The sequence below is a fragment of the Armigeres subalbatus genome, chromosome 2 (genome assembly GCF_024139115.2).
Source record: "Armigeres subalbatus isolate Guangzhou_Male chromosome 2, GZ_Asu_2, whole genome shotgun sequence".
NCBI classification, from domain to species: Eukaryota; Metazoa; Arthropoda; class Insecta; order Diptera; family Culicidae; genus Armigeres; species Armigeres subalbatus.
The window spans coordinates 71055503-71080771 of NC_085140.1; the positions used below are offsets into that span (position 1 = coordinate 71055503).

A 25269-nucleotide genomic window follows, 5' to 3' on the forward strand; every position below is an offset into this window, starting at 1 on the left:
GCAAAGCAAAGCTGAATCGTGAAATGCAAGTTTTTGCTCAGTTTCTTGCCGCAATCGTCGAGTACCGTAAGAAAAGCGAACATTGACCAGTTTTTTTTTTCAGAAATTGTTTCATTTCTTGATTTGTGGTCTGAAGGGGTTATTTTAGTACCAACGGTCTACGACCAATATCGGTCCCGCTAAAGTGTCGTTTCGTTGAAGTGCTTTGCAGGTGCAGTTATTGGTTTGCGACCCGTAGGTTCAACAAACACAAGAGGAAGTCTGGCTCGATATTGAAAGTAAAAGGGTTCTACGTCAGTCGGTGCCTTGAAAAAACGTGTTTCGATTTCTAGATTCGAGATCGATTGCTGCATACAGATCGTAACTGGTTTTGAATGTTTTTCGGTTGATTCGAACGATTTTGGATGGTTGAAATCATGCTGTCAAATATTCTGGTCGTCCTACGATGAACATTAATTCGACTACGAAATCAAACAGGGATTGTCAACACTTGTCACTTAGTTGGAAGCACACCCTTCCTTCGTTCAAGCTTAAATGCGGTCTGTGGCCTACGAGTCACATTCAAGCGTGCTTAGGTCTTCAATGCCGGTGAGCGGTATCGAGGGTTTCTATTCGAAGCCATAGCGTATCGTCAACGGCAGTTTATGAGTGATTAAAATCCCCATTTGGAGTGACGCCACTCGACCGTTCACCGTTCACCATTTAGCAGAACGGTGCACAGTGGTGGGTCTTTCAAGGGAATCGGGATAAAACTCAACGTTCTATAAACATTATTTGTGCTAAAAACAAGGTGTGTATCAATATCAAACGGGCGATTCGGGATCATATCTGCGTGATTGTTACTAATGCTATCTTGGGAACATACTTGAATGCCAATGAAAATAGTACATTTCCTCGGCATTCCAGGAATTAGGGTATATCCGAGGCGATTTGCGATCAAATAAAATAGCTATAGAGAGCTTGGGGAAAAATTAGTAAATTTGTATTGGCACTTGGAGCGATTCAGCTGAAACCCAGCCACATAGAGTTAATTTTAAGGTCTACTAAAAGTTTTCTCCTTAGGCCCTCCTTAGCCGTGCGGTAAGATGCGCGGCTACAAAGCAAGACCATGCTGAGGGTGGCTGGGTTCGATTCCCGGTGCCGGTCTAGACAATTTTCGGATTGGAAATTGTCTCGACTTCCCTGGGCATAAAAGTTGTACCATCATGTTAGCCTCATGATGTACGAATGCAGAAATGGTAACTTGGCTTAAATAGAAACCCTGCAGTAACCCTGCAGTGAATAACTGTAATAGTGCTTAATGAACACTAAGCTGCGAGGTGCCAATGTCCCAGTGAGGGATGTAATGCCAATGGAGAAGAAGAAAAGTTATCTTCAAAAGCCAGCATGGATTTTTACAAGTTCAGTATAACTTCTGGATGTCTGTTATGTCAAGTCATTTGTTATGATAAGATATAGAACTTCCGTAATAATGTAATTTGATTCCAAGTTTCCGGATCCTTCAGTTGGTTATCAAAGTATCACGACATTAATAAAACTTTCAGATCAATAATAGAAGTGGTTTCGAAAAAAAACCAGCAACCTAATGATATTTTTTCTTTTATTCTTTTATTCCATTCTTTAATATTGGTAATTATTCTTTTTTAGAACGAGCTTCATAATACAACTTTTTTTTAAGGCAGCCGTTCGGATCATAAATATTTATAATGATCATTTTCATGTTAAGAACCTTATCAGTAATGGATTAGATATGTGCTACACTCATTTGAAGGCAATATCAGGTTTCATTTGGCATGATTTATCCAAAAATCAGTAATAGGCCAATTTTTGGAGATTTCTGGAACCTTTTTGGGCATGAAAGTAGTATTTCGACATTATTTTAGCCGCATAGATGCTGTCTCTTGTCTTTTGTTGGCTGTCTAATAAACTGTCACTGGATACGCAGGAGCTTATAGGGAAGAACTATCAATAAGCGCGCCTCCAGCAGCAATCGTACTATAATAAGAAATGAACATTTGATCCAATTATATTTCGAGTAAACATATTTTGCATTTGGTCAAATTATCAAATTTACCGATGCAATAGTTTATTTAAATTGAATGTCTTGAACAAGATCTCAATGTGCAGAATATGATTGGGGTGCCATTGAAAACGCGAGTGCATTTAGTTTTGGATTCCAAGAGGCTTGTCCTTAACTGGAGAATCTTTAGAATTTTCACGGGACAGACTGAGGAACTTTTTTCCAAAATATAAATTTGGAAATTATTTTCGAATTTACTTGAAGTTTTGAGAATTCTTTGCAATTTCCAAGGGAAGCTATTCGGAATTCGCAAAAAAAAAACTTTTTGTGAGAAATTCCTCAGAATCTCCACGAGAAATTGATCCAAATTTGTACAGGAAAATGTTCAGAAAATCCACGGAAAGTTTTTCGGAATTTCTGTTGATATTTTTCAAAATATTAACAGAAAATTCTGAGGAACATGCGCGGGAAACTTCAAGGAGTTTCCACGGAAAAATCTCTCTAAATTTCACGAGAGATGTTCCGGAATATTCACAGAAAATTTTTCAGAGTTTCCGCGGAAAGTGTTCGCAAGTTTCATAGGAAATTCAATGGGTCGTATGAATAAAAAGTAGTAAGTTCAACTTTACTATATTTTCAGTAGTAAACGTCACTTGTGGAACATGTTCGTATGAATAAAAGAGACTTTACTACACTACACATTTCGAACATACTACAAACAACTGATTTGGTATGAATAAAACAAGAGTTTACTACTGATTTCTTGTAGTCTGCTCAAGACGTTGCTACTCATGTTTCAAATGCAGATTATTCATCAGAATCAAAGCGAATCGGCTTTGTTCTTGAGAATAGATGTCCAATTTAGGGAAAACAAACAAAACAGACATGTCTTTTGTTGATTGGCCGCAAAAATGATGAAATCATCATCGTCATCATGGGGTCTATTTTGTTTTGACGTTTCTCCGTGTAGTAAATGGTAGTAAACTGTAGTAAAGGCTAAGTTCGAATGTAGCATATGCCATAAGTTCGAAAATGTTTTTATTCATATCAAACATGTAGTAAAGCCTGTCCACGTTAAATTTCGGACACCCATCATCCAAAGCTATTTTTAAAATTTTCACAAACCACTGAGAAGAATAATTTACATGACAGCTGAATCTCTCCGCTTTATGTGATTCTTTGAGCATATTTTCATTCTTGTCAAAGTGATGAAATGGCTACAAATCAATTGGACATTGTCTCAGTGTCCGAAATTTAACGTGGACAGGCTTTATTCTCTGTGGACTTTATTTTTGAGTAGATACTACAAGCGCTGAGTTTGGCTACTTTTTATTCATACGACCCAATGTAATTTGCATGTTTTTTACGTAGGACTACGTCTGTCTTATCTATCATTGGCGTAAATAAGGGGGCTTAGCCCTCCTAGAATTTTAAAAGTTGGATATCAATTTCCAACATATAGCATAATGAATTACTGAAAAAGCTTGACGACAAGAGAGTTATCTCCCGTATATCAATCAATCAAAGCAATCGTGGTACTTTGCCAGCAGTCAAAGACATGTGGTCAACCATCACGGACTGGAGTGACAGTTTTCCAGCAGACTTCCACTTGCCTATCAGCATGATAATCTCCACAATTCCCATCAGCATCCGAGAAGGATTCTCATCAGAATCCGAAGAATTCCTTTCAGAATCATCTAAGTATTCCAACCGGAATCCAGAAGAATTCACACTGGATTCCTTTCGGTATTGTTGAGGGCTATCCTTGGGAATCTGTGGGGGATACCCTTCATAATCTATGGAAGATTTGCTTCAGAATCTCTAGTTAATTTGCTTCGGAAATCCTCCTGAATCGTTTGAGGATTTGTTACGGAATCGTTCAAAGATTTGCTTCTGAACTTCTTGACAATTTGTTTCAGAATACTTCGATGATTTGCTTCAAAATCCCTTCAATATTCAATTCGGAGTCTGTCGACCAGGTATTGAAAGCGTGAGTGAAGCGGACGAGCATTGATCTAATTCAATCATAGCATCCTGTACCAGTGAGTGAACAGCCTTGCTCAGATGGATACCAAACAACAATTATGAGCGATCGATGCTGCGTAAACAACGAGCTACAGAGTTCGCCAAGCCAAAATTGGTATGGTATCCAGGGAAGCTACGACTGGAGCATTTGTGTTACGCTTGCTCTACTAGAGCAAAACCAAAACATTTTTTTTAACAGCTTGTGGTAACAACACTAATTCCCAAGTAACAATTTTCATGGCGATCTTATTGCTGTCAATAAACCTCTAATAAATTTGCTCGAAAAGCTTCAAACGTCAAATGCCGAATGGCCTTGTTAGCAGCTCTACAGTTGTAACGAAGAGCATAATAAGTCCAATTTTCAAAGCTTGATCAAAGCCATAATTTTGGGTCATAATGTGTACATTGGAAAAAAAACTTGAAAAAGTTTTATTTTGTTGTCATCCTCATCATGATTTTCATCAACACTTTAGTTTGTTATTATTTGTTTGCAAGATTTTGTTTCTCTTTTTCCAAAGCAACATTGTTGACAGCAGCCGCAGCAAAATTCCCTTTTTTGCGGGCGGCTTGAAACGGATTTTTATATACTCTTATAAGAGATTAATAGTGGTAATCTAGAGAGGGCCATTTGGACATATCTTACTCTTATAGTGGTCATCAGAAGGTAATCCTGTAGTAATGGGTTTTATTGTCAGTTCTTGTAATTCGATCTTGTAAACCATTCCTAGAGCGGAATAAAACTTGAAATGTTACTTGGGATTGTTAAGTTAACAAGTGAATTGCCTTGCTCAGTTGTCTCCCATTGGTGAGCGATGAAGATTTTTAAACAATGAATCAACGAACGCCAAATTTCAACGATCTAGAAAGCATCAGCGATTAGGCCGCAGTAGAGCGTCAAGTTGGCATATATTTAGTTGATTTTTACTCATGATCTGATTTTTTTCAAAGCCTGCTCTCGACGTTTTACCTCGAAATTCCGCGCCGAATTGCTGCCGAATCATTCGAAGATTTGCTTCGAAATCCTTGATGATATGCTTCGGCATCCCTGAATGATTTGCTTCAACATCCCTGGAGGATTCCTTTCGGAATCACTGGATGATTTTTTACGGAATCTCTGGAGGATTAATTCGGAGTTCTTCGAATATTTGCTTCGGGATCCCTCGATAGATTGCTAAGGAATATTTCGACGATTTGCTTCAACATCCATGGAACATTTCCTACGAAATCCCTAAACATTTACGTTGGAATTCTAGGAGGATTTCCGACAGAATCTCTGGAACATTCCCAATAAAACGCCTGGAACATTTCCTTCGGAATTCCTGAAATATTCCAGACATCCAGAATTCCCGAAGAATTTTATTCGGAATCCATAGAAGATTCTCATTGGAATCCCTGAAACATTTCTGTCGGATTCTCTCCCGTTCAAATTCCTGGAATATTTCTGTCGGAATTCCTGGAGGATGAAAAATATCTAAAAGATTCCCACTGGAATCTCTGGAACATTCCTGCCGGAATCCCTGAAGGATTCCCGTCGACATCCAAGAGGATTTGGAATCCCTGGTGGCTTGCCTTCAGAACACTGGAGGTTCCCTTGGGTATGCTTGAAGGATTCCCGTTGAATCTCTGGAGATTCCCGCTGAAATCACTAAAGGATACTCATCGAAATCCTCGGAGGATTCGCGTCAGAATCCCTGAGTGTGCAGAACCAAGCCGAGCGCTAACTACACTTAGACGCAATAGTCGCACGCTATCGCAATTTGAGTCGTTGTAGCAACCATCATCGGCTGGTAAACAAACACACTTCGATACTGTGGGCTACAACAGAAAGTACGTGCTTGAGGAAATATAATATGGATGAATGTGATTGATCCGCAATTGCCTTAGATAATTGGAACGTATTCATCACATTAACACTAAGATAGCTTAATGAGGTGGTAAAATGTTCGAGAATTTTTGAAAAAAAAACTCGAAATAGAGAAAATAGATGAAGGGGTTATAGCTCCCGCTAGGCATTGGGGCTAGTTACGCCAATGTTTTCTATAATGGGGTACACTTTGCGATTGCGAAAATCGGAGACCGTCACGAAAATATGTCAGACTTTGAACGTTAATATCTCAGTCGTTTCTCGATGGATTTTCAATATTGTTGGACCATTCGATCACGGATAAGTCAACGCTTTATTGTATTGTTCTGAAGATTCAGAAATTCAGCTATTTATTATTGAAAATTGGTAAACATTATAAAAATAATAAAACAACCAATCCTGTGCCTGCATCGCTAGCACAGACATCAAAATCAAGCAACTTGTGGGTTTGGATATAATTTTCAAACCGTCTAAGACGAATTAAGTACTGTCCATTTATTCCACCAGTTAATTTTCGTTATCTTTGCAGATACGTATTTTGACCACAACTGTGTGGTCGTCTTCAGTGTCTTGTACTTGACTCGACTCGAGTCAAGTCGAGTCAAGTACAAGACACTGAAGACGACCACACAGTTGTGGTCGAAATACGTATCTGCAAAGATAACGAAAAATTAACTGGTGGAATTAAATGGACAGTACTTAATTCGTCTTAGACGGTTTAATACATTCCACTAAACGAGCTTAATATATTTTTCTATAATTTTCAGTTCGAACAAGAATTCACGCAGAGCGTTGGCGTCGCTGGTCATCATTTAACCAGCGTTTTATGGGAAGAAAGGGTTGATTACGAAAATGTCGTCTGTTGCAATCCCGCGTGATGCAGCGGCGATGCTGATAATTCATCCCAAATGGTGGCGTCGTTCCGAAAAGTCATCAAGATTGCTTACAGTTAGTTATTAGAAAATCGCACTGGGCAAAGAAAAATTAGATCTTCTCCGGACCAGAATTTTCTGGACAGAGAAGGTTGATTGCGGGAATGGCCTGTTTCGGTGGCATCGCCGTGGTAGCTTGGTTGATGTTAGTGATTACATCCTTTCAAACAAATGTATTGCATCATCTCCCTGATTCTGCTAACAAAGGGCAACTTTCTGTCATCAACCATCGATTAAGTTTTGCACTTTGAAGAAAATTAATCTCAGGTCATCGTTCTTTTGTATGAAATGGCGGACCAGAAAAAATCGATTTCATTTCCAATAACAGAAACAAAAGCAAAGAATCTTGCCAAAAACTTCATTGTCTGCCGACAGCCAAATCGATAATAGCTTTACTATAAATTTCTACAGCATCCACCCACTTGCGACCGTCGTTCAGACCGACATACGCCAAGCGATTATGTTTTGTACTTTGAAGAAATTTTATCTTGGGTCAAGTTTATTTTGTTTCTCTTTTCAACAAAACGAGTTTTGAATCATTAACAGCTCATAACCAAATTCAGCATCTGGCGAGCAAATTTCACATGCTGCTTCAAATTTCCAGTCTCTTCCATGCTTCGGGACAGCTCTCAGTATAATTACGATCAAAATAGCTCGCCCGTTAAAAATTTATTCCAAATTGTTGCGTCTTAGCGAAAACTCACCGAGTAACCATCAGACAATAATAGCACGAAGTGAAATTCCAACGCAAGGTTTGGACAAGCATTTGGTCCTTCTCAGGACCAGCATTTGTTGAATAGAAAGGGTTGATTGCAAAAATGTAGTGCTTCGGTGGCATCAGCGTTTGGCGTGGTAGCTAGGTTGTTGTGAGTGATTCCAACTATTCTAACAAATTAATTGCATCATCCCCTGCGTTAAGCGCTTGTGATTCTGCTACCAAAGGGTAGCTTTCTAATAGGAAATTTATCTCGGATTGACGTTTTTTTGTACAAAATGATGACCCGGAAAAAATCGATTACGTTTCCAAAGACTATTAGAAATAGAACCAAATAATCTTGTCAGAAAATTTAACTTTCCGCTGACGACAGCCAAATCAATGAAGACACCATGTTAGTGTAAAATTTCGTTTAGCTGCTTAATAAAAATAACGTTTTTTTGTACAAAATGATGACCCGGAAAAAATCGATTACGTTTCCAAAGACTATTAGAAATAGAACCAAATAATCTTGTCAGAAAATTTAACTTTCCGCTGACGACAGCCAAATCAATGAAGACACCATGTTAGTGTAAAATTTCGTTTAGCTGCTTCAGTATTTGAAATGGCGCATTTATTAAAAATAAAGGATCTTTTAAGAATCGGCATTGTCGTTTAAACGGATAAATTCGAAAACTTAAGCCGAATCTGCTTGTCTGGATGAAAATTTTTTCATCGGAAACCGAACATTGCGTTTGGTTTCACGCCACTACCGATTCTGCTTATTTCTCCATTATTTCGAACATTTTTGAGAATGGTGTCTTCTAGGATTGAGATGTCCTCCACTGAATGTCAGTCTAGTGGCTTCAGCGACGATGCAGCCGATGAGTCGTATTAATCCCTTTTATTCGGCTTTTTGATTCAGTTGACCTCCGAGCAGTTTGCTCAGTATTAATTGAATGACACAAATTATTATGGCAATTGTCATACGTCACTCTTGCGTACAACCCAATTGGGCTGCACCTTTGAGTTTTGTCTACACGAAGAAAAAATGTGTTAGAATCAACCGAATTCTGCTTCAAATCAACAATATTTTTACATTGATTTATGAATAACAATATTTATTACTGATACAATAACAAATAGGGTTAAATCAACCATACGCGATTGTTGTTTCCTATCTTGTTTATATTTGTTTAACCATGCTTTCCGGAAAATTTATTAAAGCTCTTTTAGTGGAATGTCTTCAACTGTCTAAGACGAGGAAAGTACTAAATCCATGCTTTTCAGTTGTCACTCTCATGGTTGTTTTTACTTATGAAATTGCTGCGAAATTGCTTTATCCTTACTAATCCAGGATTGAAACAGCAGTAAAGTTCGTTTGAATAAAGCAGTGAATCAGTGTTGAAACAACAAATTTGAATATTGAAACAACAATGTCCTTGTTGTTTGATGCAACAAACGAAATAGTTGTTTCAATCGTACAAGATTTTTTTAGAAATCTTTTATTAAATTTTTAGAAAAAAATTTAATTTCCACTAAACTCTTTCAGAATTTAAAAAAAAAATCTAATTTTCCGGAAAACGGAATCCGGAACGAATTTCTTTGGATTTCTACGGGAAATTCTTTGTTTTGTTTATAGGTAATTTTTCAAAAATTCTTCTGAACAATTATAAAAAAATAGGAAAGGAATATTTTCCCGAAAATCATTAAAATGAAAAATTGTTTGAACAAAAATTTTATTTGGCCAAAGCAATAATTGGCCGGAGAAGCCGTTGTCTCTAATAGGTCGTTTGGCCGAATGAGACATCAGGCCGAAAATGCCGTCTGGTCGTAATGGACGTTGGACAGAAAGGGCCATTTGGTCGAATGGAACATACGACCAAATGGCCTTTCAGCCAGACGGCCATTTCGGGCAAAAAGGACATACAGGCAAAAGGAACATTCCGCCGAGCTCGTAATTTGGCCAAAAAAATTGAAACTGCTGTTTGGCCGAAAATGTCGTTTTACCGAATAGATCATTTAACCGAAAATGCCGTTTGGTAGAAATAGACATCAGAAATAGTCAGGCCCAAAAATTACCTTTCTGCAAAACATTCCGACATTTTTGGCCGCATGTCCATTTCGGCCAAATGGCCCTTTCTGTCAAACGACCACTACCTTCCACCAAACTTTAGGTTAGATGGGCTTCGGCTAAATAGTTTGTTTGGTCAAATTACATATTTGGACGAGCAACATTTAGCTTTCGGTCAAATTGCTTTCTGCCAAACGAACCTTATCCGTTCAAAAATCCTATTTCGACTAGATTTTTTTTTGGATTTTAACGTGGAATCCATCGTAGATTTGCAGTCATAAGCAGCTGGATTTGGTTTTAATACATTTGGGGAAGTCCAAACAAAGACGTAGCGGAAATCCCTAGGCGAAACTCTGCGAAACTTGTTTTGTGTGAAAAAAAATAATATTTTTTCCTCGAGCCTTGTTGGGATGTTGTACTACCTATTTTTCCGAAATGTACTTGCTTTTAGAAAATCCATGAAACAAGTTTTCAGAAATTTTTTAAAGAGTGGGCAAAAAGATACTGTAGCCGAAGGTCGAGGATGAACTACTAGTTTTGGTGAAAGAAACTTTTCCCGACTACCGGCGGCTATCGCAGAGAACATTTTCACGCTTTGGGCCGACTTCGTCTTCGGGTTCTGAAAGTAAGGATCTTCAATGCGACGCTGCGGCGATGGCACTATTAAACGAGTTTTGACGTCAATCGTTTCTACCGCGCAGAACCAATCGGCTTTCTGCCAAACGACCATTCTCCGTTCAAAAATTCTATTTCAACGAGAAATTCTTTGGATTTCAATGACTGTCTCGTTGACTTCAACGACTGTTCGAATTGCGATCTGCCTTTTCAGAATCCGAACTGTTTTCCGATAAACCGGTCTCGCCTTTGGTGAACTACGTCAGCCGATTGAGGATATTCCTTTCCAGGAGCTATCCCAGAGAATGCTAAATGCTAAAACTCCTGCAGGCATATGGGCCTATATAATGTTGGATTCCCCAGCGGTTTCCCTGGTTGCGGCAGCAGCACCAGTTTCTGAATCTGCTTGACTTATCCGACAAATCTGGAAACGCCAGTATCGCAGTTTTCCCTTCACTTCACTTAATTTTAACGATATGCGATTCTTTCACCTAATCTGTAAGATTTTCGTTCAATCCGTTGAGTTAAATAAACAACCATGCGTTCACCATTATTTCTCATGCAATTGAGTTGAAATCATCATTCAGATTCATGTAACATTCAGATAAACGCATGATAGTCATATTTTATTAAAAACCACAAGATCGTTCGTATTAAACTTGGCCACCTGGCCGGCCACTGAGCAACGAACCACATTTCATAAACTTTGCCCAGACCAGTCCATTTGTCGTAAAACCATCAGCTAGTTAGCAAAACACGATCAATTAAATAAATATATATGTATTGTCTTCATTGCAGTTAGCATCTCCATGTCTAAACTGTTCCTCACACTCCCTTCCAAGCTGGAGGTTGGCCGTCCTACTCTGCTGTTCAATAAACGATTAGCACATGTGAATGGGGTGGACTTATGCAGGCGGCAATTCGATACGTGCGTGCAGCCAAGGTGCATTGCTAATTCGGTCTCCCTCAAAAGGGGACAGGTGTCAGTCGTGTTCGAAATCAAGGACTTACATTTGAATAATGAAATAATTTGATAATGATTGGATGAGATCATTTGATGAGCGAATTACCTTAATTGTTTCAAATCCGTTTTGACAGCTTTTCTTTAATTGTCTGTGAAATGTGTAATGAGTGTGTGCATTGAACCTGCGCACCATATCCGAACCGTTTCGTAATCATCCGTGCGATGGTAGCCAATTGAAAGTGAAAACACACATTTCTTGGGGCTGTCACTCGATTTATGAGTATGTGACGACAGCAATGATTAGTACTCCGTTCACCATTGTGCAGCTCTGAGTGGCAGGTTGAGTAAGGTAAATGGAGAAACCCATCGTTGTATATCGAATAACAAGTTATCGCTTATGTTTTATTAAACAACTAAGCGAAAATATCAAACACATTCTATATTAGACACAAAACATTTTTTTACAAATTGAAATATTATGCCACCACAACTGTTATACTAACTGTTGAAAAACTTACTTTCTATGCATATTATAACTTTTTATATTTTCTTATAAAATCACTCGCGGTTCTCAGGAGCTATTTCGTAATAATGTAAAGATTCGGCATCACCTAGAAGTAAAAGAGTATAAAGTATGCATTTACCCATATATTAAGTCTATTTTATCCCATATAAACTTCATGCTTGTTGAGTACTCACTTAGACTTGACGGATCTGGCTGAAATTTTCACAGTAGCTTCTGGGAGCGAAAAACAATATTATATATGATTTATTTATATGTATCGAAAAAATGATTTTGATTTTTCCCATGTAAGTGTGGTCCATCTTAAAGTACACACGTAATTAAGAAAAAAGCTTCGGAAATATTAAATTTATTAGTTGGACAAGTTAAAAACGTCTGAATAGAAACATATTTAGGATAAATTGAAGTACGTACATTGTATAAAGTAGTAAATATTTCTGACCAAGTAATGCAAAATTTCTGTTTTGTTTTATTCTTGATATAATATGATAATATTAATGGTTCCATTGTGTCCGTCATTCAAAGTTACATTTCTATGAAGACAATTTAGCGAAATAAAATAGAAGTAGCCTCTAAGAAGCATTATTTCAACCACTCTGTAACTGGATAATGTGTGTTTATTGTTTAACCATAAAAAGCAAACATCACCTTTACACAAGTGTTTACTCCGCAACAATTCACCTACTGTTTGTTTTGAAGCAGTTGTTTTAAAGTTCAAGTTCATGTCGAAGAATGACTGCCATGCGTTCTATTATTGCATCACTGTTCTGTCGTCTGCTCAATTCGAATCCAATAAAATAAACAATGTGCAATGTCCCTAATTGACTCAACACAAGCCATTTCGTCCGATGGGCTCATCCTCCGTGAACCGACAAACATGCCTATTATAAACCTACGACACGCACCCTCATAAACCCAAAACAACATCACTAACCAAGTTTTCCACACATCTTTCCGTTTACCTTTTCCAGGTGAGTTACGAGAATTACCAGCACGGGTGCGCTTACCTACCGCAGCTAGGAAGCAACAGTGGCAACCATTCAAGCGTTTTCCACTCCATTTACGGTGAGCAATTTCCCCTCATTGAACCGGCCCGGCCGGTCGGTCGGTTGGTTGGTTTGTAGAACGATGTGAAAACGTTCCACGCATTTTCCTCAATCGAGCATATCAGTGGTGAATGGTGGAGAAATTTTCCGACACAATGGTGGAGGTAATTTGATTTCGACATTTTTTACTGAAAACTTTTCCTGTGATTGCTGCACCCCTGTTGATGAGAAAAAAGTAATTCTTGCCTGATTCAACATTTAGTGCACAGTGGAGAAGTGCATAAAACAAATGATGGGGGATGTTAATAGCGCAATTATCAAAAACAATTGTTCCTTGTGATATTTTTACGCAAATAATGAAAAAATGGAGCGATTTCGCTTTGATTCTTTCAAATAATCAGGTTTCTCCTAAGAATGTCTAATTATGTAAAAATGAAGAAATGGCGTCGACATGTTTCTTCCGAATTACATCTTTGAACTGGAAAATATTTATGGGATTCATTCTATAGAAGCAAATTTAAAGGATTGCTGGCATAATCTGCGTCTTGGGCATTACAAACACACTCCCAAGTAGCACACGCAACATCTTCCTAAAATCACCTTGTTTCTATTCAGTTTCATTAAAGGCATTGGAAAAACATCAAAACACGAAAAAGTTGCATCAAGATGTCAAAAACGTTCGAATTGTGATCAATGTTTCATTAAAATTGCAATGCAGTACGTATATGACATTTGGAAACAAACAAATAAAGAATACTGCGCTTCATGTTGCAAACCCAACACAAAATCATTAAGTTGCATATTTCTTACCATGTAACTTCAATGCGTCTTTCAAAATTTAATTGTTTGTTTATATTAAGTTGCAGATAAGTTGAATGTGTCTTTATGTTGAATTTAGCATCGTTCAACGTTTTGACAACTCACATTTTTTTCCTGTGATGGTTCAAGTAACAGGGAACCCGAGTACAAAACTTCATAATCGTATGGTTTTTATGGTAAGTCAGCATGCAGTGTTCCCTTCGAAGTGTTGAATGGTGCTGTGGTAGAGTGAAGGACTATCAATCACAGGATCCATAAATCGAATCCAGTTTTATATTTTTTATTTTTTTTTCCACTGTTGTATTTTGCAACATTATTGCAATTTTACTGCAATCGAAGGATGTTTCCGTATGCTCCACCTCTTGCGCTTTCTAGATTGCAAGAGAGTTATATTTGATGCCACATACGCAAAGATTGTTTCTTTCCGAATAGTTGCAACACAGTGAAATGTTCAGTAGTGAAACAATTTGTGCTGCTTGGACTGCTTCTCCGTAAACTAAACCGACATCAGCAATAATCTGTCGTTCACCATTGTTGCCTTTCACAAAATCTCTTCGAGTGAAGCTCGTTTCTATTTTCACAATAAAATCAAAGCCAGTTAGGTCAGTATAAGAAAATCGGATAAAATGGCAATTCCGATAATGAATTTAGCAAAAGAGCTATTTATGGGTTAAGAATATACACCCAACCAGAAGTTCTAAAGATTTTCCAGATTTTCTAAAAATTCTGTATAAGAACTGGCAATATGCGAAACTGTTAAGTTCTTATACAAGAAATGTAAGCTCACAAACAAATATTGTCTGAAAAGCTCGCCAAATTGCAACGTCTCATATTTGTACATGAATCTAGCATTTTCGCATATGCCCAGTTTTCATACAGGTTTTGGTAGGTTCCTTTACAGAATTATTAGAAAATCTAACTATCACCAGTTGGGTGTATTTATGTTACAATATATCAATTTTTTTAGAAATATTATAATGTTTCTTGTACCAGGAATTCTAAATAGAACAAATTTATTAACTAATAGGAAAATTAACTGTCCACAAAGCTCAAGTACGTGAGCTCACAGCAACAAAAATTTGCATTCTTTTCGTATTTGATTTGCTTTCATTCGATCTTTCAGAACTTTCTTATCATTTTAAGAACTTCTAAGAATTTTAACGCTATTTAGTAGGTACTTCTAAAATAATATTTAGCCATAGGTTATCAAGGCTTACAGAAATAATTAAGCAAATATTTATTTTAGCATCGTATGCAAAAATTGGTGATTTTGATTTTCCTTTTGTAACGCTCTACATTTAAAATTACAAAATATTTTTATTGCGGTTGAGCCGTAGCGTGGAATGCTCCTGGCGAAACTTTTATTGGGCGCCTAAGAAAAATAAGATGCGGAGGTTGTTATATGAAGCGCGAGTACTCATATCAAGATTGCAGATGTCTTAGATGTCAAAATTTAAAAAAATGCCCTTCTTTAAATTCTATTCTGACCGGCCAAATCTGATATTATTTGGGTGTTTTCTACTAGGGCGTTGGTGATAAAAATCTTATTATTTCTTAGAGTCTACATCACGACTTGCGATGCGATCTTTCTTCTTCATTCTTTCTTTCATTTTTTCTTTCTTCTTTTTTTATTTCTTCTTTTTTTCTTGTCATATCATCTTCCTTTTTTTATTTCTTCTTTCTTCTACCTTCGTTCTTCTTTCTTTTTTCCTTGATTCGTTCTTCTTTCCTCTTTCTTCTTTCTCCTACTTTTCTATTTACTGTACTTTCTGCTTTCTTCTACTTTTTTTTCGACTCTTCTCTTTCGTCCACTTTTTTTCATTCCTCTACTAACATCTTTATTCCACCCTCTCTTTCTTGTACTTTCTTTTTTCTTCTACACACTCTTTTACTCTATTCTTTTCTTTTTTCTACTCTTTTCTATCTGCTACTCTTTTAATTTCTCTGCCCTCTTCGTTCCTCTATCCTCTTCTTTCCTCTACTGTCTTCTCGTACTGTCTTGCTTCTATTTACTTTCTCGTACTGTCTTTTCTTTTCTTTCTCGTACTGTCTTGCTTCTACTTACATCTTCCTTCTTCTATTCTCTTCTTTTATCTTCCATTTTCTTTCTTCTTCTCTATTTTCTTTTTTTCCTTTATCTTCTTGTTTCTTCTCCTTTTCTCGTGGACTTCGTGGCCATGAGGTTAGTGTCTACAAGCATTCAAGCACATTGCAGTGTGGAAAGTGAGTTCGGTTCGAAAACAGACGAAAAACTTTTCGTTAGAAAAAAGGTTTTGACATAATCAATGGACGTTGCATGCTGGTTCATTTAGAAGCATTAAACGTGCAGTGTATTTTTTTCTCTTTTCTTGTTTTCTCTTCCTTATTTTTCTTCTTCTTTCTGTTTTATTCTTGTTTTCCACCATCTTCTTTATTTTACAATGCTTTTCTTTTTTTTTCTCATCTGTTCTTCCTTCTTTCCTTTTCTAGTCCCTTCCTTTTTGCCTTTCTCGTATACTAAGTATACGGTAAAGGCTATATGATCGCTCCAAAAACAAACTTTTTATAGAAGGCCCGGAGACCCATAGTGTTATATACCAATCGACTCAGTTCGACGAATTGAGGTGATGTCTGTGTGTGTGTGTGTGTGTGTGTGTGTGTGTGTGTGTGTGTGTGTGTGTGTGTGTGTGTGTGTGTGTGTGTGTGTGTGTGTGTGTGTATGTGTGTGTGTGTGCGCAAAACTACTCAAAAATGTCACTCATTTTTCGGGCACTTATCCTCAACCGATTTGCTCGCAACAAGTTGCATTCGACGCAGAATCCTGTCCCATTGTTTCCTATTTGAAATTGGCCAGATCGGACTATGGGATCGAAAGTTATGGCCAGAATACAAATTCGTACGAAAAAATCGTGTAAAAAATGTCACTCATTTTTCGGGCACTTATCCTCAACCGATTTGCTCGCAACAAGTTGCATTCGACGCATAATCTTGTCCCATTGTTTCCTATTTGAAATTGGCCAGATCGGACTATGGGATCGAAAGTTATGGCCAAAATACAAATTCATACGGAAAAATCGCGTAAAAAATGTCACTCATTTTTCGGGCACTTATTCTAAACCGATTTGCTCGCAACAAGTTGCATTAGACGTAGAATCCTGTCCCATTGTTTCCTATTTGAAATTGGCCAGATCGGACTATGGGATCGAAAGTTATGGCCAAAATACAAATTCGTACGAAAAAATCGCGTAAAAAATGTCACTCATTTTTCGGGCACTTATCCTCAACGATTTGCTTGCAACAAGTTGCATTCGACGCAGAATCCTGTCCCATTGTTTCCTATTTGAAATTGGCCAGATCGGACTATGGGATCGAAAGTTATGGCCAAAATATAAATTCATACGGAAAAATCGCGTAATACATGTCACTCATTTTTTGGGCACTTATCCTCAACGATTTGCTTGCAACAAGTTGCATTCGACGCAGAATCCTGTCCCATTGTTTCCTATTTAAAATTGGCCAGATCGGACTATGGGATCGAAAGTTATGGCCAAAATACAAATTCATACGAAAAAATCGCGTAAGAAATGTCACTCACTTTTTAGGCACTTACTCTGCTGATTTACTCGCAACAAGTTTCATTCGACGTAGAATATTGTCCAATTGTTTCGTATTGAAAATTGGCCCAATCGGACTATGGGTTTCGAAGTTATGGCTAAAATTATTTTTTTTACATAAGACACACGTACAAAATTCTCACTCATTTATCAGGCACTTATCTTTAACGGATTTTCTCGCAACAAGTTGCATTCGACGCGGAACCTTGTCCCATTGTTTCGTATTGAAAATTGGCGAAATCGGACTATGGAGTTATGGCCAAAATATATTTTTCAAAATCTCACTCATTTTTGTCACATATGTACCCTCAGCCGATTTGCTCGCAAGAAGTTGCATTCGATGCAGAATCCGGTCCCATTGTTTCCTGTTGAAAATTGGCCGGATCGGACTATAGGCTCAGAAGTTATGGTCAAAGTACTTTTTTCACCAAAAGTGCGTAGAAATTAATCACTCGAAAGAAACGAGAAAGGCACCATCACCGCTAGGTGGATTAATCTGGGTTTTTCAATCTCTTCTTTCTTCTACTCTCTTTTTTCTTCTACTCTCATCTTTCTTCTACTCTTTTCTTTCTTCTACTTTTTTCTTACTTCTACTCTTTTCTTTCTTATACTGTCTTCTTTTCATCTTTCGGCTTGTTTCATCTTCTATTATTTTCGTCCATTTTCTATTTTCATTATACAGTGTTGACCCGATGTTGTCATCCTCCGATTTTGTCTACCCCAGATTTTATAAAGTTTTCGTTCCGATTTTATCACGTTCCGATTTTGTCACGATTTGTGACCCGATGTTGTCACCGCAAAAAAAATTGAAAATTTTATTCGTTTATTTATTTTTCCTGAAGGGATCATAGTGTTAGGGAGGTATCGAGATAGAGAACACATTTATATTTTTATTTTCCAAAATAAGAAATACTTTTTATAGCTTGTAGAAATATGGTTTAAAGTCATTTGGCCGAAAGGGTCATTTTTGGCATAAAGGACCATTCGACCGAATGCCGTTTGGCCTAATAGTTAAATTTCTTTCTTATTAAGTAAAGAGAGAAGTGCGATGTTCGAACTGAAATGAGAAGTGAGTGGTAAGAAGTGAGATGTGATAGTTGCAAAGTTAGATATAGGAACTGAGTAGTGAGGAAAACAAAAGCAAGAAGTTAGAAGTTATGAATGATAATTGGTATGTGAGAAGCGAGATGTCTAGAAGTGAGAAGTTAGTGGTGAGATATAAGATAGCAAGAATAAGGAAGAAGAAAGGTGAAAGAAGTAAGAAGGAAGAAGAAAGAAAGAAGAAAGAATGAAAAGGTATGAATAAATAAGGAAAAAAGAAGGAGCAAGAAGGATGAAAACGGAAAAAAGTAGAAGGAAGAGGGAAGAAAGAAAAAGAAATAAGGAAAAGGAAGAAGGAAGGAAGCCGAAGAAAGAGAGAATAAAGGAAAAACAATAAGAAAATAGGTATAGAAAGAAGACAGTAGAAGGAAAAGGGCAGCAAAAAGAGGAATGAAGAAAATTGGAAAGAATAAGGATTAATTTCCCAATTTTCGATTGTCACATTTCGCTCCGCACCAGTTACATTCAACTTCTCACTTCTTACTCCTCTGTCTTCAGTTCTCACTTCCCATTTCTCACATTCTTCTCATTTTCCACTTTTTATTTGTCTCTTCTCACTTCTCAATTCACGATTCCCACTTCCACATTCCCTAAGGAAGAAAGAAAGATAAAGAAGGACAAAAGCGGAAGAATGTAGAAGGAAGAGAGTAGAAAGAAGAAGAAATAAGGGAAACGAAAAGGCAAGAAAATAGAAGGAAGAGGGAATAAGGAAGAAAAAACCTAACTTAACACTTCTCACTTTTCAATTCTCACTTCTTGCTTTCCACTTCTTACTTCTCACTTCTCCCTTCACGTTTCTTACTATTCACTTCTCACTTCTCACTTTCTTCTTCTCACTTCCCAATTCTCGCTTCGAATTTCTTATTTCTCTTTTCTCACTTTTCACTTATCACTTTTCACTACTCACTTCCCACTGCTCACTACTTACGTTTCACATAGCACTTCTCATTTCTCAATTCTCATCTCTCACTTCTTACTTTCCACGGATTAAATGCAGTATGCTAAATTGAAGGGACTTTGAATCTCATTGAGTAAGGGAAAATATCGAGTAACAAAACATCGAGTTAGGGAGAGTTCACTGTAAAATCGCAAACAACAATGAGTTTCATGGAATAAGTTTGACTGCCTGTGGTTTATTACAAACTATTTTTGACAACCTGTCAAGGATTTTTAGGCCTTTCCGACAAGAACCAACGTTTACGCATTTTACGCAAATATTTGTTTTCCGATTATGTTACATTCTTTATTTTATCACCCTAAAATTTATCAATGGATGATAAAATCGGGATTTACTATTGGCAGATAAAAGTGAGGTTAAAAACGAAGGATCATCCTTCGATAAATTAATGATTGACGCGTTCTACGCAATGATTCTTGTGATTAAAATGGAAGAAAATGCTTTAAAATGAATACCCTGCTTTGCTTCTTACGATTGAAGTGATAAGAAAGCGTAAATTTTGATTCCAGTTTTTAAATTTTTCGAAACATAACCTCACTTTTAATTGCCAATATTTTCTCCTTTATTGCTTCCTTTTTCTTCAATCCTTCATTTCTCTTCTTCCTCCTTCTTCTTTCTTCATTCTTCTATATTCTTTGTTCTTTCTACAGTCAAACCTCCATGAGTCGATGTTCTATGACTCGATATCGACTCATGGAAGCAAATTATTCCATACTAAAAAATATTTCCTGGGTTACTGTGATGGTCCCTCCAAAAAGCTTTTGAAGGATGTTTTATTCACCATCTCGATATTTCCATGAGTCGATGGTCCCTTCAATATCGACTCATGGAGGTTTGACTGTACTTTCTTCTTTCTTCCTTTCAGAACCTCTCTTCTTTCTTCTACTCTTTTTTTCTTCTATTTTTTCTTACTTCTATTCTTTTCTTTCTTATACTTTTTTTCTACTGCTCTTTTCTTTCTTATACTGTCTTGTTTTTCTTCCATCTTCTTCCTTCTACCCTCTTATTTTATCTCTCGTCTTCTCTTTTTTCTCTTATTTACTTTCTTCATTACAGTGTCAACCCGATTTTGTCACTCCCCGATTTTGACCCGATTTTGTCACCAATTTTGAAAACTGTAGTTGTTCTCTCTATTTTTGTAAATAATATCGCAAACAACAATGATTTTAATGGAAAAACTTTCACTGCCTGTGGTTTTTTTCTAAACCATTTCGGAATACCTGTCAAGGATTTTTTAAGCCTTTTAGACAAGTTATAACGGGTACCGTTCACGCATTTTACCTTTCTAAGGCATAAATGATTCATATTTGTGAAATGAATAAAAATGGAATTTTTTTTTTTCGGTTTTGTCACATTCCATATTTTATCACACTGAAATTCACCAAGGGGATGATAAAATCGGGATTGTACTGTATTTTTTTCTTTTTTGTTTCCTTTTTTTTCTATCTTTCATTCCTCTTTCTTCTTCCTCCTTCTTCTTACCTCTTTCTTCATTTTTCTATATTCTTTGTTCTTTCTTCTTTCTTCCTTCATCCATCTTCTCTCCCTTTTCTGCCTTATTCTTCCTCCTTCATTCTTTATTTTTTCTCCTACTCTCTTCTTTCTTCTACTTTCCTCTTTTTTCACTCTCTGCTTTGTTCTACTCCCGTCTTTCCCCAACTCTCTTCTTTCTTCTGCCCTTACCATTCTTCTGTTCTTCTTTTTCTGCTTCGCTCCTCTTTGTTCTATTCTCTTCTTTTCTCTTTTCTCTTCAGTCTTCTGTTCTCTTATTCATTCTCGTCTCTTCCTTCCTCTATTTTTTTCTTTTCCATACTCTTTTTTTTTCAATGGTCTATTTTTTCCATCTGGCATTCTTCTTTTTCCTACAGTCAAACTTCCATGAGTCGATATTGAAGGGACCATCAACTCATGGAAATATCGAGATGCGGAATAGAAAATCCTTGGAAAGCTGTTGAAAGAGACCATCATAGCAACTCAAAAAAAATCTAATATGGCACAATTTGCTTCCATGAGTCGATATCGAAATCATAGAACATCAACTCATGGAGGTTTTACTGTATTTTCTTATTTCTTCTACTCTTTTCTTTTTTCTGCTCTTTTTCTTCTACTCTCTTCTTTCTTCTACCCCTTTTTTACTTCTACCGTTTTCTTTCGTCGACTATATTTCTACTTCTATTCTCTCCTTTCTTCGACTCTCATCTTTCATCTATTCTCTTCTTTATTCTATTCTATTATGTCTATTACTCTCTTCTTTAATCTACTCTCTTCCTTCTACTACTTTCTTCTTTCTTCTACTCTTTTCTTTCTTCTTCCCCTTTTCTTTTTCTACGTTTTTATTCACGCTACTATTTCGGCTACTTTATTCTTTCGTCCATGTTTTCTTCATTCTATACTCTTTTTGCCCTCTCTCTTATCTTTTCTAGTGCCTTCTTTCCTCTGTTCTCTTCTTCCTTCTACTATCTTTTCTTCTACTCTCTTCTTTCTTTTACTCTCCTATATCCGCTATTCCTTCTTTCCTCGACTCTCTTCTTTCTTCTGCTGCCTTCTTCATTCTTCTCTTTTCTTTCTTCTACCTTCTTGTTTTTCAACATTCCTTTTTTTATGGTGTTGATTTATTGATATTTTTCGGTGAACAATAAATATACGCCATTTGTTTTCCTGCGTGACGTTTCGGTCTACTACTTTGTCTCGACCATCTTCAGACGCATTTCGATCACCGCAGCAATTTCCACCTCATTATCTGCTGGGCGATCACGTAGCATGTGATCTACACTTATCTTCTGCTATACTATTCTTTCTTTGGTTTTCTTCTTTCTTCTATACTCTTACTTTTTTCTGCTGTTTTCTTCTACTCCCTTTTTTACTCAATTCTATTCTTTCAACTACTCTCTTCCTTCTTCCACCTTTTTTTTTTTATTTTTTTATTTTTCAAAACCTTTACTTTTTTCTTAATAGGAAACTAAATAATAAAAATCATCTAATTTTACTTTCCATAGCATTTCCAATGCATGTAGTCAAATCATAGGACTGTAAGGTAGGTTCTCCCGATGAAATTTCATAGCAAAATGTTTACATTGTGCTGTAATTTGGACATTTTACCCTATAATTGATTTTTTTTTGCGAATTTAACGTTTCTTCTCACTGGAAAAGTTGTTGTCTTACAACTTTTCAAATATAAACTACCTTACAACACAACACCGGCTGATCGTCAACAATTTCTACTCTGGACATCAAAAGAACATCCGGAGCTCCTGTCGCTTCGTAGCGATACGTCGTACAAAACAAAACAAAGTACAGTACTCACTGATTGTTCATAATTGTAGCTGTAAGCATCAGAAGAAAATATCTTAAACTTGCATTTCTCCCAGAATCAAAATTATAAAATCTCAAATCAAATTTAAAATCAATGCGATCATTCACGGTTTCCGAAAGCCAACGTGAAAAGCATAGTCAACAGATGGTCTAACGATATGTTTAGTGCGTGTATTAACTTATAATTATAAATTCCGTAGTTCATTTTTAAAGTTGGAAGGATTAGTTTTGGCTTTTTATAGCAGACTTTTGGCTTTTTATTGAGACTCGTTGATGCGCGCTTGAGCGTGGTAGCAGATCTTTCAATTAAAAACTGAATCGCTCAAATGTTTCTAAATTCTGAGAAAACGCACGATTTTTTATCGTGTGATGGGTGTTATCAAAGCTGTGATAAATCTAATCTAATGCATCTCCTATTCCTCTGTGTGCTAAGAAGTATAACAAATGGTGTCTTTAATTAACACGTCCCACAATCAAATATTAAACCGGAGAGCACAGTTTATTTTGGTGTGGTTTTCAGGTTATTGTCGTTTGTAAATAGACTTTCAAGGACATTCACGAACTGGTTGCCCAACTTACGAATTTAAAAATTTAATAGTGGGACAGTTATTTCTCAAATAACTATCAAACTAATTTACTTCTTACTCTTACTTATCGACTCAACCACATTCACAGTGCGTTCCGCCTTTGCTGCGTCCGGCTTGTACGGCTGTTTCGATCCATCCACCCGCGGTTCGTCCTGTTTTCCGGCAACTAACGCCCCCTCGAAATAGTCGGACGCCTCCTTCGGACTGGTCAACGCCCAATCGGTTATATAATTCCGCACCAAGTAGTCAATCAGATAGCTCAGGTAATGGATCAGCCGAACGATTCGGATATCGTCATGCGATCGGACGCCTTCCTCATCTACGGGTGCTCCATGACACCGATCCGCTTGCTGGAATATCGTTCAGGAATGAAATGTAAGCGAGCGGTTGGTCTCATGGATCGGCTAGGTGTGGGTCTAATCGTACCGCAATGATCAACGCGATCAGCAGCGAGCAACAACCAATTACCGTCGTCGTGGCCGTTCCCATTGTGGGACAGCAATGAAACCAGTACACTATGGCGGCGGCTATTAGGAGGTGGTGGCTTCCAGTCAAGAACGACGTGGTTTCCTCTCGCGATCACGTCAATGAATCTAAATTATTTATAAACCCGCCGACCGATGATGGCTGTCCACGATGCTCGATGATGGTGGGACAAGGTCTTAGCGCAGGCAGCTGTGCAAACGTTCTCGATGCAATCAGGGCAAACATGGCGACCCTCGTGAAACATTCAAAAAGATCGCATTTTTAAAATGATGGATATGGAATATTTTCACAGAATCAGCTATTTAGATTCTGAGTTGGCTAATTCAATAGGGAAACGGGATAACTGTGACTGTTGAAATAACAGAATTAAGTCCATGATGGTTGCGATTTGAAGATGTCGATATGCAATTACAATACAGAAATTCCATTAGTTTAGCAATAATGCGCGCGACTATGAAGTAAGGCATGCTATTAATAAGGAATTGTGAAAAAAATGTCGGCACGAAAAATATTATTTATTACTCTGCAGCATTTAAAAAGTGACACGAAAATTCCTCATTTATTATACATCATAGTTTATGGTTTCGCACATGTTAGATCAGTGAGCAACAATAGATGCACTCGGTAAGGATTAGTCATCAGAAGTCCTCGGCAAAGATCACAACTCCCTTCCTGATTGAGAAAAAAAATTGCTATCTCATAGGAACCTACTTTTTACGCCGCGACTGTCATTAAATCGTGATCAACACGAACCGATCAGGGAGCCCAGCAGTCTGCCGCTGGCCTCAATCATTATTCGTGTGCCCGCGGATTAGCGTGGAAAGGCGAAAATCGGTTCGGAAATCTGACGACTCTACTCTAAACCCAGCCAATGGAACCGAGCTGCAGTCGACTGGTGGCGGGCGGACGACAGTGGATTTCTCAATCAATTTCACGCTCGAGTTTGGGCAAAAGCGTGTGGCCTCCGCGTGCCATGCACCCTATGTATAAAATAAAAGATTCAATTTAACGTGGAGGAGAGCGTGCTTGGGTGCTTGGCTCGTCGTGCTGCTTCGGTTAAAGCAGAACGGATTCGATGAAATCGAAAACGAGTCGATTATAGAAAGGAAAATTAGCGGAATCGGTGCAATTAGGCGGATTGCCAAATTTGAAATTAGTGCCAAGCTGTGCTTGCTTCGTTGGACTACTCTATAAGGTCTTATTTGAATGAGAAGTTGTTAGAATTAATAGAACCAAACAATCTAAAGGCAAGGCAAATGTAAACAAAAAATGCGGGTATATTGCCACTCATAAATAGAAAATCAAAACATTGTCTTAAGAACAAATTATTGTTTTATAAAACAATGTATAGAACAGCTATGGGTGCAGAGCCAATATGGACTGATTGCAGTAATATCAGCAAGAAAGCACTTAAAGGATTCATAAAAATTTATTTTTAATTATTCTGATGTTGCCTTCCTGATATAGTACCAATAAACTTCATGGAATTTCTAATGTTGAGCCTCATTTTCATTCGAAACATGAACAGTTTGCCGCACATTCGTTATATTCAGTGGCACCGGGAGTGTGTGGGACAAGTAGGACATGTCCTACGCATGATTTTTGGACATGTCAACGCATTGTCCTACTCCTACCCATGATTTTGTTAAAGGCATA

The 25269-nt window shown here is 37.3% G+C and overlaps 2 protein-coding genes across 6 annotated transcripts in view; one reads left to right on the forward strand and one right to left on the reverse strand.

Moving 5' to 3' along the window:
- LOC134208981 (probable chitinase 10) overlaps nt 1–25269 on the forward strand; it is a 232828-nt gene that overhangs the window by 129879 nt on the left and 77680 nt on the right. The window lies entirely within an intron of this gene.
- LOC134214519 (uncharacterized) lies at nt 22165–23723 on the reverse strand. Its single transcript, XM_062693874.1, has 2 exons — nt 23554–23723; nt 22165–23477 (listed from the first exon to the last, which is right to left on the reverse strand). The coding sequence occupies exons 1-2, from the start codon at nt 23614–23616 to the stop codon at nt 23175–23177; spliced, it is 366 nt and encodes a 121-aa protein (XP_062549858.1). The 5' UTR covers nt 23617–23723; the 3' UTR covers nt 22165–23174.